General features: G+C 39.3%; 1 protein-coding gene across 3 annotated transcripts in view; it reads right to left on the bottom strand.

Moving 5' to 3' along the window:
• The window catches only part of ASAP1 (ArfGAP with SH3 domain, ankyrin repeat and PH domain 1), a 149,430-nt gene that overhangs the window by 39,088 nt on the left and 92,560 nt on the right, over nt 1–17,782 (bottom strand). For all 3 annotated transcript variants that reach the window (XM_053395300.1, XM_053395298.1, XM_053395299.1), the window contains 5 exons: nt 17,305–17,390; nt 16,129–16,204; nt 14,871–14,957; nt 8,285–8,385; nt 7,301–7,370 (listed from right to left, as the gene is read on the bottom strand). In XM_053395300.1, coding sequence (XP_053251275.1) covers nt 7,301–7,370; nt 8,285–8,385; nt 14,871–14,957; nt 16,129–16,204; nt 17,305–17,390 — 420 coding nt within the window. The remainder of the gene's footprint in view (nt 1–7,300; nt 7,371–8,284; nt 8,386–14,870; nt 14,958–16,128; nt 16,205–17,304; nt 17,391–17,782) is intronic.

Genomic DNA, 17,782 nt, shown 5'->3' with positions numbered 1-17,782 from the left:
CCAGCATGACTAAGCCGCTTCTGGCGAACCAGAGCAGCGCACAGAAACGCCGTTTATCTTCCCGCCAGAGTGGTACCTATTTATCTACTTGCACTTTGACATGCTTTCGAACTGCTAGGTTGGCAGGAGCAGGGACCAAGCAATGGGAGCTCTCCCCATCGCAGGGATTCGAACCGCCGACCTTCTGATCGGCAAGTCCTAGGCTCTGTGGTTTAACCCACAGTGCCACTCATGTCCCATTTCAGGGCATAGATAAGGAAAAAATTCTGAGGTTCTCAAGAAAGCTTACTTATGACACTCAGGCAACAGTAACAAAGAAACTGAGGAAGGTGCCTTGGATCTCTCTCTGAGCTATCAGAGACAAGGGAGTAAGTTCCCTGCGCAAGGTGATGAAGGGCTGTGGATCTAGATATTTCTCAATGCTGTTCTGAGCAGGCACAGATCTCTTGCATGTGACAGAATAAGAGATTCTGCCTGGAGAGTAGTTGTGAAATACATCCATGCAAACAGTCTGTATGAATAAAATAGTCAAAGACATATCCGAAGTCCCCTTCTTCTTAACGTAGATGTACGAAACCTTGCACATCCTAATGTCCACCCTCACTAGCTGTGTGTGTAGGTTTATCTCAGGACTCAGGTATCTGCACACAGAACTGCATGGACGTTCTTTCTTCTTCGGTTTACGGTCCTCTGGCTCTTGAACAATGTATGTTCAAATGCTTTCTTGACAAGTCTGCAGAGGTTATTTTCCACAGATGTTTCAATGAATTACTGCCAGCAGACAAGTCCAAAGAAAATGGAAATAATGGATATACGCAGCTGGGGAGAAAGGACACTGCTGTTTCAAAGCAAAAAATGTTACATATAAACACGGTCGGAAAGATTTGTACAAATAGCATTTTTTCTTTATGGTATTGCTCTGGGCTTTTAAAAGAAAATATCACGTTGGACCAGCTTGTAGCACAATCATATACACAGCCGCACAGAAGTTCATGCCGTTTTCAGTGGGGCTTATTCCCAAGGTAAGTGGGTATAGGAATGTAGCCTCAGTGATGTCAATTGATATAAGACCTTGTCAACGAAGAAAATTAGGGTAGTATAGTACAGTCAAGTTCCTGACAAAGCCTATGCTGGCTTCTAGTTTACCCCTCCTGAACTCCAAAGTATACGCATCTAAAATTTAAAACAGCCTCAGTTTACAAAAATAAAAAACAAATTGCTGAAGAAAACCAACAAAAGCAAACAATAAAATAAATTATGCTTTAACCAGACAGGCTTAAAAATCATGCCACTTAATACAGCCTTTGAAGGAGAATACCTCCCTGGGTGCTTTACACATATTATTTTGCGGAAATCCGTATCACAGCACTATATTATTATCATCCGTTATCTATTTTTTTAATGTTGTTTTTGTTTTATAAGGAATTTTTATCTTCTGTTTGTAAACTGCTTTGGATACTTCTGGAGTAAAGTCAGGCGGGATTAACTTGTTAAACTGGATGTGTCGAGGACTCGGATTGGATGGTGGTTAATTCACTGAAGACCAGATGGTCTGAAAGTAGGCTCTACCTGTATATAGGAGGGGTGGCCAGCTCCCAAGACACTGCAATCTACTCACAGAGTTATAAACTGGCAGTGATCTACCCCCTTTTTTTGGGTTCAGGTTAAAGTTGGACATGCCTGGTATATAGGGATTAATCCCCCTTAACTTCCCTGAATTTGTTGATCGCACTTGACATAGCCTCAGGCTATGTGAACTTGCTTTTGGCTTTCTCCTCAAGGTGCCATCTTCGCAGAAAAAGGAGACACACTGGAGGGGGAAGGGCATCAAGAAGTGTCATACAAACATCACACTTACAGAGCTGGGTTGGTCCATAAGTTGGCAGGTTAAACCTTTTCCCTACAGGGTACTATTTTTTATCTTTTTAGCAAACTTTTAACTCTGCTTCATTAATTTACACCCCAAACCTTGAGTAGTTTTTGAGGAGAAACAAAGAAGATTTTAGGCTGCCTTGGTAATAAGACAGTATGGTAAAATAAAATAACTTTTCTACCTGGTGGCAGTGCAAAAGTCTAAAGAAGGCAGTCCAATACACAGTCCGCATGTAGCCCTCAAGGTCTTTTTGGGTGGCCCTCAACAACATTTGATACTCCCCCACCCCAGCCCTCGTGCCGCCTTCCCAAAGCTGGGTAAGTGAGCCAATGGGCTTTGGGAAGGAGGCAGGAGGGCTCTGACAGGGTCCTGGAGGCATGAAAAGGCATCAAATGTTGACCTTGCCCACTTGGTATGAAAAGTTGGGACACCTTGGTCTAAAGGGAGCAGTGGGTGAGCAGAGGAATACACTCAACCTTGGCTAGGAACTCCCTCGCCTGCACCACAGCACAGGGCTTGGAGAAGCTGGGGTTGTATGACACGCATGATCAGAAGAAAATGAAAAATTCTAATACCTCCGATCTGTAAAAACACCAAAATACACTGGGTGGTAGTCAACTAAGTTTTGTTCAGAGCAGACCCACTGAAATTAATGACCATTAATAAGTCTAGTCCATTTATTTCAATGGGTCTATGTTAAGTAAAACTTTACTGATTACCACCCACTGCTCATATTTGAACAGCTGTAAGCTATTTCTATGTTGGAAATTGTGAAAGGTGATATTATGTGAAAAACAGGTTAAAACGTTTTCTTTCTCTTGCCATCAGGAGGTCCTGGTGCCATAAACTGTTCACAGAGGAGATCTAAACAGAAGAATCACTTCCTCTACTTCTAGGAATACAAAGGGTGAGTGAGTTAAGGAGTCAATAGTGCTGAAGCAGCTCTCCATAGGTAGCTTCAGAAGCTATCCAAACCAACAACAGCTAGAGTCACTGGATGTAAGCCAGGGCACAGTTTAAAACTGAGTTAAATGTGTTGTCTTGGGTGGTTCAAGCTACTTATAATGTTAGGTTTTCTTAAGCAGCTCAACACCTAGCATCTAGCTCTGTATCTAACAATGACGAAATAAACCCATGATACCTTAAACTACCAACAAATGTATTACAGCATAAGCTTTCTGTATCAGAGCATACTTCACCATCCAATGGATATGTGTGTGTGTGTGTGTGTGTGTGTGTGTGTGTGTGTCCCAGATACTGAGATACTAACCATCACTTTCAGTCATGAAAAGTCACCGTTTGGTCAGTTATTCCAGAAAAGACTAACTACCAAAAAGTTATTTCAATGCTTAGCTGTGCTAGAAAAGAGCAAAACAGACATATGTCACTTCAATTTCATCTCCTGGCAAGTATGAAACAAAAATTTAAATAGCTGGCAACTATGAATATTGTGCTTTATTGTTTGGTTTTAAAATCTTAAAAGCAATGTCATCAGTGAGTTTAAATGGCAAAGAAAACAATTATTGCTGTGGGAAAAGAATGGCATGTTTATCTTTGGTATTTAAATGACCACTTGCTATTTCTATATTTGCCAGAAAAATCTGCCCACTACAATTTTACCTCCCTCTTCGTGGCCTCTAATCTGTCAGGCTTTATAATATTTAACATCTTTCCCCCTTACCCTTTGAATTCAAATCATGAAAGTCAAGTTACGTAAGACTAGAGGGATGAGATATTGGCATTCATTTCATAAGCACAGAGAAAAAATAGGATAAAGTAGTCATCTAAGTGATATTTAAAGGCAGCAGGAGGGGAAGAGAAACAAGGAATGTGTCGTACTATTTATTGGAAAACTATCAGAAAACCTTTCCACTTCAGGCTACCAATAACCCTATTTTCAAGAACTTTAAAATAAATACGGCACTGTCCAAAATTTCATTTACAGATGTCTACACCAAAACATCCAGTCCTGCACTGGGCAAACACCTGAGAAGCCTGTTTCACAAATGACCACTTTAAAAAAGAGTTTTTATTACAACAGTTCTAACAATGTCAAGACTACATTAACAAAGATCTTCATCTGCATCATGAATGCCTCACTGCTGTATTAATAACAACCAGGTGTAAAGTAAGGCAAGAGATGTCTCACGTATGAAAATACTGTAAAGCTGGAATAAGCATTATTAAAATATCCAAACTTCTACTCATGCATGACAACCTGAGATACAGAGGTGTGTCAGGGCTTGATGTAGAGCATGGGGAATCATAAAGTAGACCAAATAAGAGTGTGCCTTGTATTATTTAATTAGGAAGAGACAGGCATTTACATGTTCTGGACATCTTACACCCCTATGCATAGCCAGCAAGAGTCCATCACTGATCAATCGATCAATCAAAATCCAAACTTTTGCCTTGATATAACACTGATTGATATACCACTTACAGGCAATATAGAGATTTATTGAGTCATTCTGCTGGGAGCACATTTAAATGACAGTAAGGCTGAGCTCAATAATATTTCTACGGCCCTCTCAGCAGCTTTCCTGAGGGTACCAGGGGCTTCAAGAGAAAAGAAGAATTGGGAAATGTTGCCACTTCTTCCTCCAGGAAGAGTGGAATTCTTCTGAGTGTGTCTGGATCCAACCCTTTGGGTCTAACTCCAAGATGGTAAATGCCACATCTTAAAGCTGATTCTGGAAGAAGGGCCAATACCTCAGAAATGACTACAGATGACTATGGGTTGGGAATAGATGCAATTTCCCCCACTCTCTTAAAAAACATCTATAACTTTTACCTCCTTCACTCACAAATGTATATTGATCCTTCCATCTCCTGCTCACGTTTCCCACTTTCCTTTTTTAGTGCCAATTATGACAAGTGTTAGATATGCATCAAGTTTAATGCTCCACACAGCTAGCTTGAATTTTACATTTAAAACCTGCTTTCTTATGTTGTTTCAGAACTACAAACTCTGGTTGAAAATTAACTCTGCTTGGCATCCAGGAATGCAGACACAACCATAGTTAGCACTGAAAAAGGGAGGGGAATTTGAGTGAGCGGAAGAACAGAATGTGTGCCTGAGGGGGTGCACTTGATCTCTCATCCATGGCTATATTATACAGCCTTTAAGTTTATAAAATCTTAATTTCCATGATCATGAAACATGACTACTCAAGGAATATAAAAACGAACAACAAACAACAACTTACTTCTGAATATCTTTTCTAATTCCAAAGACCACTTAGATTTCTCTATTCGAAAGAAAAAAATGGGGGAGGCAAAGGATGATTCAACCAAAAATCATCTGCCAGTTATCTTGCTAACAAATGTAAAACATGATCTCAGAGATTTAAAAAGACCAAGGGCTTGTTCAGAAGCAATGACAAACCAAAACTTTCTAGCATAAAATGCACCTGCTAGGTTACTAACTTTATTATTATCTTGCTAGTATCCAACTAACCTCTGAACTAGCGAACTACAATTTGGTTTTCCAACTTGGTTCGCAGGACTCGCACAAACAATTGTTTGCTAGTTTGGATGCAATGACAAACTATGGTTTCTCCAAGGTTGATGTAAAGTGAAGCATGTGAGGTGAGGGGCAACGTAAGAGGATAAGGCTCATTCTTGTAATAACAAGTCGTGGTTTGGCATTAAACCTGAATCAAGCCACAATCTAACTCTGGTGAAAGTAAACATCTCTTTGGAGCAAAGCAAAATTTTAAATTAATTATATATTTTATATTTTCCTATCAGTTTGAAAGTTCTGCAAATTTGTCATGTAATCCCATCAGCAAAATAAAACCATGTTAAGTCAAATGTACATGCAGATCCCGCTTTACAAGCACCATGTGTTCCCTGGAAATCATTCAATGGGTGAGCATTCACATTATGAGTCAATGATTTCCATTAATTCCTATGGGAAAAGTTCTAATGTGTTTCTGACCATGGAACTTTGACCCCAAAGCACACAAAAAACCCAGAAACCCCTGAAAAAATGCTGTTCGATTCTCTCCCCCCCCCCTTGGATAACCAGCAAAAGGCAAAGAAGGAAGGAGAAAAATGCTTTCTATTTGGATATCTGAATGTGCATTGTATATAGTGAGCTTTGGGTACCAATTCCTTGTGTTCTGATAAGTGAATTTCTGCATAGTGAGCGTTCATAAAGCGGGACCTGCGTGTACAAATTCTACACACTTGATTTGTAGACTTAAAAAAATCTGCTGCTGTATGAACATGTTGTGAAAACAACCATGTTCGCATTTGACATTTGGTACAATGACTAGAACCCATTTAAGGGAAGGCATATAAAGAAATCACTTTTCTTATTGAACACTGTACCATAAAGGAAAAGGCTCCTTGAAGAAAAGCTGGCTTATTTATTTATTATGGATAAAGATGAGTAACAACCCTGTGATGGGAATTTAAAAAAAGATCCATGGGATGTCTTCTGTCACATGAGCTGTTCATTATCATCTGCCAGAATGAGCTGTTCATTTCATCTGCTATTGCCAAAGCACTGCCTCAGCACATTTAAGGTGGGTGATCAGTGATGTGGTTACACTAGACTTTACTATGTTGCAAATTCCACCAGACTAACAGCTCACCCTGTGAAGTCAGCATTTCCAATTAAGCAGCCATCATGAGACACTTGCGCATCTGTAGCCACCTGTGTCTGATTACAGCTAATTAAAAGGCCACAGTGTTTAACCAGATTTGGTACCATCAGTAATGGACACAGGCGTACATTCAGATGGAGCTTCACATTTGCTATTAACGCACAAAGCTATACCAAAACTAAAGATGCAGAATGAAATAGTAGTATGAGTGGTGGAGGGTAACCACTAATTAAATGGCAAGAGGTACAGACGACTGTTCAAAAAGTTCCTATTTGTCAGCGAAAAGCAACATGAAGAAGAAAATCCACCACCGTTAAGATCCAAACTATTTGAGTAAGGGAGAAGCTTCACTCCAAACCTTTAATTACTTAGATTGGAGGACAGAATTTGGGTAGTATAAAACCCTCTTTAACTTGAGAAAAGTGACATAGAAGAAGCAGCTGTTTCAAGAGTTTTACCAAAACTAGAGAGCAGACTTACCAACAGTATATAATTTCAAGGTGTACTCAATGAGAGGCAAGCTACCAGCTCATAGAAGGCTGGGAAACTTAAAAACACCATCCTTAACGTAAAAAGTACAACAAAATAAAAATGTCTCATTACTTTGTGTGTTTTTAGCGGTTTTGAGAGAGACCCAACAGAGTGGAATATTAAATTTAAAATTTGTGTAAATTTCAATGTAATGCTAATTATATTTTAGGGACCAAACTATACAAGAAGATAGTTTAGATCTATGTGCAAGCCTTAACTGGAGCAGAATGCAGTTGGGGTATAATTGAATATAAAAGGTGCAGTATAAAAGACTACTTACGGTTGCATGTGATATGGTCAGAATACCATTTTTGACAGTGCATTTTCTTCTTTGCCAAACTTTCCGTAGGCTAAATATGGAAGGAATGTGGAATGGGGGGGGGGGGAAAGCTTTAGGAATATTATTGCAACTACTTGTTGTACTTAAAGCTTGATCCTTTAATTTTCCTAGTACCTTAAGACAAAAACGACATCAATAATTTTCACATGATAGCAGCAGCACGGATATGGCATGCAAAATATTGTGAAGATCACCCAGTTCCGTTCATTTCTGAATGGTAAATGAATTAATAGGTCATTCCCTGGACAATTACAAGACTTTTGGGCACTTCAGAAGATTTCAGCTTAAGTCAGTTTTCAAGTACAGTTGTACCTTGCTTTGGGGCTGGGATCCGTTCTGGAGCCCTGGAATGGAAGCAGGGCAAAGCGCCGTGTCTGCACACGCGTGAAGCACAATTTAGTGCTTCTGCGCATGCGGCAAACCCGGAAGTAACCCGTTCCGGTACTTCCAGGTTTGCTGCGGACGTTCGTCGGAATGGATGCTAGACGAGGCGGACGTTCGCGGAGGTATTACTGTAATGTAATGTTTCACAATACAGTGGTGCCTCGCAAGACGAAATTAATCCGTTCCGCGAGTCTCTTCGTCTTGCGGTTTTTTCGTCTTGCGAAGCACGGCTATTAGCGGCTTAGCGGCTATTAACGGCTTAGCGGCTTTAAGAAAAAGGAAACAAACTCGCAAGAACTCGCAAGACGTTTCGTCTTGTGAAGCAAGCCCATAGGGAAATTTGTCTTGCGGAACGACTCAAAAAACAGAAAACCCTTTCGTCTAGCGAGTTTTTCGTCTTGCGAGGCATTCGTCTTGCGGGGCACCACTGTATCATAAGCTAAAATAGAAGACTTATGCCGGTACAGCAGGGGCCCTCACCATACATTTTACAGCACTGGCTGATACCACTTATCAAATACTGTGCTCTTAAGTACTTACCCATCACTCTTCTTTAAAAGATAACCCTTCTTCTCACTGCCGTATTCCTTATTTCCCTGAAGCTGGTGCATACTATATCCTCCTTGCCTGCTCTGTGAATCCTAGAGAGAACATAAAGGAACAAATAATGCTTCTCCTTTTCCTTATTAGTTTTCAAGCCCTCTTTTCTTAATACCATTTCAATCCCTCCATTTATAGAACCGCTATACAAAAACACAGTTATCTTGCTTTGAACAACAGTCCCAACTTTTTACATGGACAGTTTTCTTTAGCATGTAAAGGATAATGGTATGTTTTCACAAGGCGATGAAGGTGTTACTAAAAAAAATAAATCCAGAACGTTTTTGCGGAAAAATAAAAATGTTTGGCAAAACACTGCACATAGAAGAATCAAGTAAGCTATACACCCAAAGTGTATTTGTAATGCAAATATTTTCATTATTTAACTAGCTTTACCAAATTATATTAATTGGTTTAGCTGATGGTTTAGAAGGGGTGGAATGAAATCCAATGTATACAAGTGTGTGCATGCCTGTATGCATATATAGATACACATATACCGCCGATGAATGAATGAATGCAGCTACTAAAAGCTGTACAAATTCACTACAATAAGCAATGATTCATTAAAGCGTTGACTTACTCTCCTAGACTTCGATCAGGAAAGGCAAAGGCAGCATAGGAAGAAAAAAGTAGAATATTTTAAGACAGCATTTGTTAAAAGGAGTATATTCATGTGCATTTTGCAGTCTCTTTATTCCAACATTTCAGTCTGTAGAAAAGGCACAGATAGGCATCTGTAGAAATAGCTGTGTTTAGATGTTTCATAGCTAATGCTTGCTGGGTAATGGACAAATGATTCACAACTCCTCACAAAAAGGGAAAAAGAAGGACTAGCTTGGTAAGCAACGAAGGATAACCATTCCGCAGCTAAAGCGTTTTCATAAAGCTGCTGGTGAATCTGAAACAAAGATTATTTCTACTAATATTCAGCCTATATTTTACCACCTCTCTTCCTCAAGTTTTAATTCCTGCAATTCCATTAGCAGAGCAAGGCTCAAAGCCGAAGAGATTCCACATCTTCAAGTTTTGATTGATATTAATATGCCATGCTCTTCCTGGGTTAAGTTCCTTAATATCAAGTGGAAAGTAGCATCTGAATTAATTTACAAATTCTTACTTTTGGTGAACAACTAGGTTCTAAAATATAGCTTGCAAGTGCTATATAACATATCAGCTGATGTTCTCCTTATGGGCAGTTATGGCCTTCTATAAAAACTGAGCAATACTGGGTTGAGGTGGTCTCAGAAAGCAATCTGCCCATACAATCAAAAGCTTTTTCTTTAAAACAAAACAAAACAAAACAACAACAACCTAAAAATGGATCTGAATGGATGTTGCTGAATTCCAACTTCCATCAGCCCTACCATCCAGCATGGTCAATGATCAGGGATGATGGAAGTTCAGTCCCAGGGGGCCACATGTTTGAGAACCAGTATAGTGATTAGAGCTAGGACCTGGGAGATTTTCAAATCCCTACTCGGCCACGGAGTTCACTGGGTGACCTTGTGCCAATCATATAACCAGGATTCCATGGTGCAGTTGAGATGCATCTGTGCGTGCATGTGAGGATGTGGGGTGGCCACACCCACTGCTGGCATGCAGTCCCCAAAGGTCAATATAACGTATATAGGAGCTCTGTCCTTATGGTGGAAAAGAATAGCTTTATGGGATAGGATGAAAGAGTTTTTACAAAAGGGGCATGAACAACGCTGGCAAAGCAGCAAAGGAAGATCCACTAGAAATCTAGGATTAAAGCTTTGGGGGTTTCTTTTTCTTTTAAAAAAGACCATACCTAATTCAAATTAATTCTTTACAAATTGACAGGACAATATCCATTATTCTGATTACTGTATAAATGCCATAAAGCCATAATGGAACACTGTCTATAAAAAAATATTCATTTTAAGGGAAAAACACCAAACAAGGTCTTTCCTTAAAAATGCACATCTTTAATCACTAGAAAAAATAAGAATACTAGCTAAATGATAAACAAATGTTTCTTTAAAATTGATCACTGCCTCTCCAAATTTCCACAAAATCTGGCTCAGTATTACAGGGTATTTTTTACAAACATCTCATGAGTAAAGTCATTTGTTGACTACCTTAAAGAATAATTAAGGGGCAAAATACACACAAATGTTTGTTATGAAACCCTGACCTTTTTAAAAACAACAACAACAACAAATAAATAAATGAAAAGCAGCAGAATACTACTGTGAGAGAAAGAGACACCCAGGTTGAGGAACAGATGCTTAACCTTTTTCATGTGAGCCATTTTATAACTCAGAATTTTCTTGCTCACTAAAAGGCTTTCAATTTTGAAACACGTCAATTAGGAATCACACACATCAGTGTACTGTGAAGTGTCCCTAAGGTTACACCAAGTCTTTCTTCTACAATTTTCCTACTTCCTTTAACATGGCTCTTGCTGTTTGTGTTTCTATAGAAGGCCCAACTCCTCTGCCCCAAAGCAGTTTGTTTCCTTACATTAAATTTTCTCCCTGGGCTCCAAATGTACTTGAATGTGATTACAAGGTTCCAACTAAGCCATTGTTTTATAGTTTTTAAATGCCAAATTTTAATATGAAATTAGAGAGAATTATACATGTGGAAAACATACTTCCAAGAAATGTTTTGTATATTGCACCAGCTTGATATTTTGCTCTTTTGTTTGCAGAATTAAATGAAGAATGATGCTCATAATTTAGAAGCACAATCAATAATGCTGTCACTGAACAAAATATCACAAGATTGGTTTTTTATTTTATAGCTGCATTCTAATGATATACTTGTAAACAAGTATATCTTACTCCGATTTGTTCTCATGAAAGTTGCAACCACTGCTGAAAATCTAAATAGATTTTAATTACACACACAAAACAGAGCAAAATCTTGAGGTCACCCCTCCTATTCATCCTACTAAGAAACTCGGAATACAGATGTGAATGTATCCATTATATTCATTTATAATTCTTTTTAATTATTAATTTAACTGCTCTTTTATGAAGAAATAAGCCAGTTTAAGTATACTTTAAGAATCTGCCTGACATACAGATGCCAATCAATTATTACAGGTCACTTGTAACAGTACTGTAGTATCTGGTGTATAATCTTAGCAACGACCAGGTTCACAACCTCACCCTTATGTTGCTAATTTTAATTAGCTATTAACTAAATAAATTTAGTGTTCTTTAAAGTGTGTATACATGTTACTAGGATTCGCAATAAAGCTGCCAATGCTATAGTACATAGCTAGGGGAAGGATAGGGACCTGTGACCCTCCAGATATTGTTGGACTACCTCCCATCATAATATTTAACTTTTAATCATTCTGTTGGAAGGTCTTTCTGTATTTTAGGGGTTCTTTCCACTCAAATGTATGGAATCAAATATCTGTGAAGGTTTTGTTTTGTCATTTAAAGGTCTGTGGACTATTAATCAACTTAAATTAAAACAGTTATTTACTTAGCTCAGTCCGTGTTGGGGTGGGGAAACTATTTAGTTCCTCATTAGGCTCAGACTCACGTGCCAAATTTGAAGATAACCAGGACCACTCAGTTCTCAAAATCCCATATGCTGGGTTTCAATGCACCCAAAGAGCCAGCTGGAAGCACCAATCATAGGGTTGGCAAAGCACAGCTTTCTCCCATCCTCCTGAAGAATTTAACAGAATTTAACCCCTGCTTGGCAGCTGTCAAGAGGGAAGTTAAATATTTGTTTGGGCTGCACATCCCTGTTCCCAACAGAGCCATTTGACAGCCCTTCATTTTAAGCAAGATTCCAATGGAAATACCCTCCTGAATAAGAAAGGGGTTTGCGTTGGAACCCCCTGCTTAAACAAAAGGAATAAACCTTCCTTTGAGCAGCGGTTTCCATGTAAACCCTTTCCTGAATCTGGAAAGCGTTTGCATAATATCCTAGAAACTGAACAAGATTTAATCCTTGATCATCAGTTTATGAGCGGGGTTAAATCTTAATACCTTAGGTAAAGGTAAAGGTACCCCTGACCGTTAGGTCCAGACATGGACAACTCTGGGGTTGCGTGCTCATCTCGCTCTATAGGCCGAGGGAGCCGGCGTTTGTCCACAGACAGCTTCTGGGTCATGTGGCCAGCATGACTAAGCCGCTTCTGGCGAACCAGAGCAGCGCATGGAAACGCCGTTTACCTTCCCGCCGGAGTGGTACCTATTTATCTAATTGCACTTTGGCAGGCTTTCGAACTGCTAGGTGGGCAGGAGCTGGACTGAACAACGGGAGCTCACCCCGTTACGGGGATTTGAACCGCTGACCTTCTGATTGGCAAGCCCTAGGCTCAGTGATTTAGACCGCAGCGCCACCCGCGTCCCTTAGATGCATGCGATCTCAGTTGAGCCAAAGCAGAATTTTAACTCCATCCTCATGCCCACCAACTGATGTCATGACTGATGTCAGCTAAGGGCAGGTGGGTGTGGTTTGGGGAAAACAACCTTGTGGGTCCAATTGGACCCCCTGAGATGAGCCTGTGGGACAGCGGTTCCTTTACATGGTAAGAATAAGAGAAAATGAAATTCCAATGTCAAGTATACAAGTTTACGTTTTTTCAACATGAGAGGTGGACATTTGTTAACTTCTCACAAAGATGTAATCTTTATGGTTAAATAAACAGACCATCTGCTTCAAGAATAATTAGTATACTTTTTTGTGCATAGAACCCAAAATACATTTTGGCTGCCTTTAAAATGTGCAGTTAAAAATGGCATTTGTGTAGGATGATTTTCTGGGTAACAAAGCTGGTGGTACACTTCTGAACATCATGGTCATATGGCCTAGTATAGGAGTTCCCAAACTGGAGTCTATGGTTCACCACTGGTCTGCAAGCTTCATCATGTAGTTTGCAGTGTATCTGGGGATTTGTAGTTAAAGATGAAACACAGCACAACTACATTCGTACCTTGGTTCTCAAACACCTTGTGACTCGAACGTTTTGGCTCCCAAACGCCGCAATGTGAGTGTTCCGGTTTGCGAACTTTTTTGGGAAGCTGAACATCTGACGCTGCTTCTGCGGCTTCCACTTGAGTGCAGGAAGCTCCTGCAGCCAATCGGAAGTTGTGCCTTGGTTTTCGAACGTTTTTAGAAGTCAAAAGGACTTTCGGAATGGATTCAGTTTGAGAACCAAGGTACCACTGTATTGTATTAAATTTTGCTGGCTTCTTTTATTTCTTACATTGTAATACAAGAAAATACAATATATAAGAAGTAAAAGAAGCAATAAATTACAATTTTAAAAAGTATACAGCATCCAGGATAGTGCACTGCAAGTGCTACAAAAGACAGAAAATCATTGAGTGGTCTACCAAGACCCTCAGCTATTTTCAAGTGGTCCGAGGGGGCGGGGGTGTGTGAAAGTTGGGGAAACCGCTGGCCTCGTGTATGAAACAGCCTTTCTAAAGTTCCTGGACTAGTTAATCTGTATGATTTCATCAGTGGGCATTTCTGGCTTCTGAGTATTGAGTATGTGTTCTGAATATTAAGTATCTGAAATAGTGCCACTACTGAAAATTGAATCTCCACTGAATTGAACATTATTTTTGAGCAGTACTTAATAAGCAAAGCAAGCACCAGACACAGAAAAAGATCCACTGGGTAACAGACATGGCAGATCCTTATCATAAATCCACATCATACCAACTGTGAACTACATGCACTTATTGAGAGAGAACATTAGGTGCATTCAGTGCTGTATAATTTAGTGCTATGTGAATGAGTCTAATCCTCTTTTTGGGTCCACACATTCCTCCCTCTCCTCCTCTACAGCCAAGAAGAACTACTTTGGAAGCTTTCACTTTGGCTAACTCAGCTTGAATTTCATCCAAACCAGGGATTAAGTTTTTAACATGAAGCATAGTTAGCCAGCATCATAAAACATGGGTTAAAATTGGCTTGCTTTGAAACCACCACAAAACTGAGACAGCACAATTGATCAGGCAATAAAAATGTTGTGAAGGGAGGGGATGAGCACTCCAGGTACTAGAAATGTACTGTATTGTAGGCCCAACATGTTTTTTAAAAAGTCTTCAAGGGCACATTTTATAAACAATTATCACCAGTTTTTCTTGGATGTGAGAACTGTTTATAAAAAAGCATGCCCCTGAAACTATAATTTTCTGAAAGCTTTTGGGCCTACAATAATTTTTCTGAAAGGCATGGGACCTACTGTAAGTAAGATTTTCCTTCCCCTTTTGTTCTTGTTTTTAAAAAAGCCATAGCAATAGACCATTTCCCCTTATGTGGATGAAACAAACAGGGCCTAATAAAAAGCTTTTGAACACCTTTGCCTGCATGACTGGGAGGAGAAAAGGAGGGAAGCACACGAGCCCAGGAGGAAGCTAAGCTCATTCATGTATTACCTGGCAAACCCAAGAGTGAGTGTTAGTTTGGACATCCAAACACTGGCATTATGTACTTTAATGTACATGTAACTGTGCACTTTTAATAAACTCAGATAAGTTCAGCCCCTAACCAATAGTTTGCTTAAGATCCTTACCTCCTTCTGGTCAAGCTGTAATGAAGATTTTATCAAGTCTCTGAGTGCAGTGAGCTGTTTCTTTTCTTCATCTTGTGTCTGCTTTATCTAGAGTAAAATGACCAAACACTACTTCAGTTTTTAAATAGAATTGTAGAATTGGAAGGGACCCCAAGGGTCATCTAGTCCAACCCCCTGCAATGCAGGAATCTCAGCTAAAGCATCCATGACAGATGGCCATCCAACCTCTGCTTCGAAACCACCAAGGAAGGAGAGTCCACCATCTCTCGTGAGAGTCTGTTCCACTGCCAAACAGCCCTTACTGTCAGAAAGCTTTTCTGAATGTTTAGTTGGAATCCCCTTTCTTGCAACTTGAAGCCATTGGTTCGAGTCCTACCCTCCAGAGCAGGAGAAAACAAGCTTGCTCCCTCCTTCATGGGACAACCCTTAAGATATTTGAAGATGGCTATAATATCTCCTCTCAGTCTCCTCTTTTCCAGGTTAAACATACCAAACTCATTCAAGCACTCCTCATAAGGCTTAGTTTTCAGACCTATGATCATCTTGGTTGCCCTCTTCTGCACATGTTCCAGTTTGTCAACATCCATCTTAAATTGTGGTGCCCAGAATTGGACACAGTATGCCAATTGTGGTTTGACTAAGGCAGAATACAGTGGAACTATTACTTCCCTTGATCTGGACATTATACTTCAGTTGATGTAGCTTAGAACATCATATATAATGTGCCTATTATACATATTAATATATCCTAGGTCCAGCTTTTCTTGAAAAGGTCCAAGACACTCCATTTTAAATTCCAAGTAAAAGTGTGTGTTTGCATTGCTTTTGTCTATATGCATGTGTTAAGATTTATTCATTTCTATACTATATTGAAACTAACTGAACCAAGCTACTAAAAGATGGTGCTTTTTCAAACCATTAGTCAGAATATTCTTTTTCAAATATTGTGAGAAGTGGCTCATAATGGTACAAAGGGGAAATTATTTTACTGGACTTCATACTGAAATCATTAACCAATTTATTACATAGTTTTTATTAGGAAAAAATATAGATTGCTTAATCACAAAACTCTAATTAGGGTACATAATAACTAGCCTAATTTAAATGTTTGAAAGGTTGCTGCCTCAAACTAGATTTGTAAAAAACTATTTTGTATATTAAGGTGCCTAAAACTGAAATGCTTTTCCATTTCTTTAGCAAAAATATTTAAAAAACAGTAATCCAAGCAGGCAATATTCCTGTCTTATGAATGACTTACATTATATAAATCAGCAGCCAGTTTTTCAATATATTGTTTTAGTTTATCAGCCGTCTTCAAGCCATCCTGGAAGAAACTACAATGGAAAATGCTTGTGATTATCAGCAAATCAGTACTTTTCCCACTGCCCTTCTGACGTCTATTGACCATTTCTCCCCATCTGCATATCATTTAGCTGTAATAATGAATTCCTTCAGAACCTGACATTTACAGTCTTCTCACAAATATAAGCAGACACTTTATTCAGGGATGCACTGATTTTGGTCATTAAGAAGCATAACAGATGTGTGAGCCCACTGGACTGTATTCAACACTGCTGTTCCACTCTCGTAGACTTCTTGCTTGCACAATGAAACTTCCTCTTCTCCTCTGCAGCCCTCCCCTCGCCCCACCCCCCAAAAATCTGTTCTGGGGTTGGAAGAACCTCTGAAACAGATTTTGAGGCAGGTATCGTAGAGGAAAGGGGCAGTCTCATTGCACAAGCAGAACATATGCAGCATTCGATACAACCTACTGGAAATATGTTCATGCAGGAATACAACAAAGATTGAATCTTGCTGAATAGTTTCACCTACTGGCCAATTTTCAGCCCTTTAAAAATCAGCAATCAACTGATGAACTTGAGGGCTTCTGCATTCATGCAAAGCTCTGTTGTTCCCATCGCCACATGGAAGTAAACACATGTCAAAGGACTGGAATCTTGGGGCAAAACATCCACTGAAAAGACCTCAGACAGTTCTACGCATCAGCTCACAACCTTCTGAAAGTCAGGCTGCAAGGAATATTGGTTTCTAAATGCCAAAAGAGGTAAAACACACACACACACACACACACACACACACACACCCTGTTACAAAGCCAGATTTTTTCCTAAGCTGCCCTTTTCCCTCTTTCTGGAAAAATTCCATCCACAGAGATGCCAAATGTTCTGCTGACAGGCCAAATTTTAAAACTAATTTATATCCCAGTTGAAAGGGTAATAAAATTTGGACTTCCATGTGGTAATAGTAAGAACTGAGCACACTTATTACAAAGGGTGGCTTGAACTGCAGTAGAAATAATTTTATTTATTACGGAGAAAAATAAAATCTTGCAAATCTACTATAAAATAGCAACAGAAAACACCAAAGCAAGTCAGAAAAGTAAGATCGGTTTTAGCTAAATAATTATACTTACTTGCACTGTGCGTGATAATACTTAATAAGATTCTGTAGAAGGTCCACACCTTTTTTTGTCTTGATTTCATTAACCTTAATGAGATACTGTAGAAAGAAAAACCAAAGCTCAGTAGATAATTATATATTGGGGCTTCAGCTGTGCTCAAATAAAAGCACTATTTCAGATCTGTTTAACAAATTCAGCAATTATCTTGGAGGTTGCCTTGCAGTTGACATCTGAAACCACTCCACCAATACAGTGATTAAGATTTTAGTGTATACAAAATAGATCAGTATGGCATAGGAAACTTAAAATTTATTTAGAAGTAATTAAAAACAAACACCATGATAAACAGATGGTCCCCACCCCCAAATTGTTTGAAGCTGTTGGTTTCCTCTTCCTCTCCACAATTCCTAACCCATTCTTAAAACTGAATGGTGCCTTAAGTGTGAATTAGCCCTGAAAGTCAACATGGAATTGGCTAGATGAAGCTTTA

The sequence above is a fragment of the Podarcis raffonei genome, chromosome 7 (genome assembly GCF_027172205.1).
Source record: "Podarcis raffonei isolate rPodRaf1 chromosome 7, rPodRaf1.pri, whole genome shotgun sequence".
Taxonomy (NCBI): domain Eukaryota; kingdom Metazoa; phylum Chordata; class Lepidosauria; order Squamata; family Lacertidae; genus Podarcis; species Podarcis raffonei.
The sequence above is the reverse complement of the archived record's forward strand: the minus strand, read 5'-3'. Positions and strand labels throughout refer to the sequence as shown.